This window comes from Penaeus chinensis, chromosome 4, assembly GCF_019202785.1.
Source record: "Penaeus chinensis breed Huanghai No. 1 chromosome 4, ASM1920278v2, whole genome shotgun sequence".
In the NCBI taxonomy this organism is placed as follows: domain Eukaryota; kingdom Metazoa; phylum Arthropoda; class Malacostraca; order Decapoda; family Penaeidae; genus Penaeus; species Penaeus chinensis.
In genome coordinates, this window is record NC_061822.1 from 7,083,208 (window position 1) to 7,085,707 (window position 2,500).

The following is a 2,500-nucleotide window of genomic DNA, read 5'->3' on the forward strand; positions in this document are numbered from 1 at the left end:
GGATAAGACGCAGGTACGTTTTGTGGCTGGAGAGAGAAGGAGAGAGAAGGAGAGAGAAGGAGAAAGAAGGAGAGAGAAGGAGAGAGAAGGAGAGAGAAGGAGAGAGAAGGAGAAAAAGGAGAGAGAAGGAGAGAGAAGGAGAGAGAAGGAGAGAGAAGGAGAAAGAAGGAGAGAGAAGGAGAGAGAAGGAGAGAGAAGGAGAGAGAGAGATAAAGGAGTGGGTAAAGATACTGAGTGAAGGGGGTGAAAATAGGGTAGGTCAGCAGACGTGTATCATATGCAAATGAGCTAATTAGGTAGATAAGTTATGGCATGATGAATATATAATCAAATGAATGCGTAAATACAAATATATCAACGGAACCAACAGCCAAGGACATCAACCATCAACCAAATAATGCAACAGAACAACCCATTTCAACCGAGAGCATCAACATTTCCAACCGAAACTACCAACTATTTCAACCAACAATATGAACTATTAGATAAACACTTCCAAACATATAAAAACTACAAACGCAACCACTTAAATCACCGCCAAACAACCATTCAACCACAACCGCCAACCATTCAACCACAACCACTAACCATTCAACAACTCCTAACAACCATCCGACCACAACCATCAACCATTCAACCACAACCCCCAACCATTCAACCACCAACCATCCAACCACAACCACCAACCACCCAACCACAACCACCAACCATTCAACCACTCCTAACAACCACCAACCATTCAACCACAACCCCCAACCATCCAACCACTCCTAACAACCATTCAACCACAACCACCAACCATTCAACCAAACATTCCTTCCCCCAACAGGTGCAGGGAGAGCTGGTCAACACAGGTCACAGCCTCGAGTGGCGGGTCAGGCGTTCAAGGGCGACCTCCTCCTCCTCCTCCTCCTCGGTGAAGATCTCCGGAGGCCCTCTCTCCTACATCTACTCCGTCAGCCACCTCAGACTGCACTTCGGAGAGAGAGACTTGCAAGGATCAGAGCACACGCTGGCCAATTACGCTTTTCCAGCCGAGGTAGACGAGATTTTTTTCCGTTTTTTTTTTTTTTTCTGATGTATATCGTTTTTTTTCTGTTATGTGTATGTTTTTTTTTTGTTTGTTTGTTTAATCTTCTTTCTCTCGTATATTTTTTTTGTATTCTTTTTTTTCTCTTTTTTTGTTTTTTTTGTTTTGTTTTTTGTTTTCTGTTTGTTTTGCTTGTGTGTGTGTGTGTGTGTGTGTGTGTGTGTGTGTGTGTGTGTGTGTGTGTTAGTGTGTGTTTTCGACGTTTGTGTTTTGCTGTTCTTTGAGATTTTTTACATTTTATTTCATTTACTTTTTTTATTTCTTAGATGTGATCTTTATTATTATTACCATTTTTGACTTTGAGTTCTTTGTTCTTAATTCTTTTTTTTTTCTTTTCGAAGAGATTCGTCAATTAATTTACTATTTTATATTTATCTATCATTGTTACTTTTATTTATTATTATTACTTATTATATATTATTACTATTTTATTCGCATTTATTATTATTATTATTATTATCATTATTATTATTATCATTATCATTTATTGTTATTATTATTACTTATTTTTATTTATTATTACTATTTTACTCTTATTCTATTACTACTATAATTTACTATTACTATCATTCTTTTCTCACCGATGATTTTATATGGGTATCCGCATTAATGCAAAACCGCTCGTTCATTATTTCGCATCGTGCAGTGGCGGGGTTCAGCGTAGAGTCATAATGGATTTATATTATACTGTTTTGCACGGGAATAGGATTTAAGGATTTAGGATAGAGCTATTATGAAGTGATATTGTTCTTTGCTTCCGCTATCTTGCGAGTTTGGATAACGGGTGTTTTGGCAATGTTTTCTTGGGATTTTGTTTGATATAATGGAGACGGGAAAGGAGATTGTAAAGGAAAGGAAGAAAGGAAGGAAAGAACACTAGAAGATAATGCAGGAAGTGGAAAGGGAAGAAAAGAGACAAGAACAGCAGATTAGGCGAGTAGAGGAAGTAGAAGAAGAAAAAGATGAAGAAGAAGATGATGATGAAGAAGAAGAAGAAAAAGAAGAAGAGGAAGAAGATGATGTAGAAGAAGAAAAGAGAAAAAGAAGAAGAAGAAGAAGAAGAAAAAGAAGAAGAAAAAAAGAAGAAAAAGAAAAAGAAAAAGAAACAGAAAAAGATAAAGAAACAGAAAAAGAAAAAGAAACAGAAACAGATAAAAAGTAAAGAAAAAGAAAAAGAAAACGATGAAGAAGAAGAAGTAGAAGTAGAAGTAGAAGTAGAAGAAGAAGAGGAAGAGGAAGAAGAAGAAGAAGAAGAAGAAAAAAGAAAAAAAAGAAAGAAAAAAAAGAAAAAAGAAAAAGAAAAAGAAAAAGAAAAATTAAAAAGAAAAAGAAAAAGAAAAAGAAAAAGAAAAAGAAAATGAAGAAGTAGAAGTAGAAGTAGAAGTAGAAGTAGAGATAGAAGAAGAAGAG

At 35.6% G+C, this 2,500-nt stretch overlaps 1 protein-coding gene across 1 annotated transcript in view; it reads left to right on the top strand.

Moving 5' to 3' along the window:
- Positions 1-2,500, top strand: part of LOC125024974 (carbonic anhydrase-related protein 10-like) — a 90,155-nt gene that overhangs the window by 68,037 nt on the left and 19,618 nt on the right. The window contains exons 3-4 of the mRNA XM_047612781.1: positions 1-13; positions 830-1,039. The exon at positions 1-13 is cut by the window's left edge and continues 124 nt beyond it. Coding sequence (XP_047468737.1) covers positions 1-13; positions 830-1,039 — 223 coding nt within the window. The remainder of the gene's footprint in view (positions 14-829; positions 1,040-2,500) is intronic.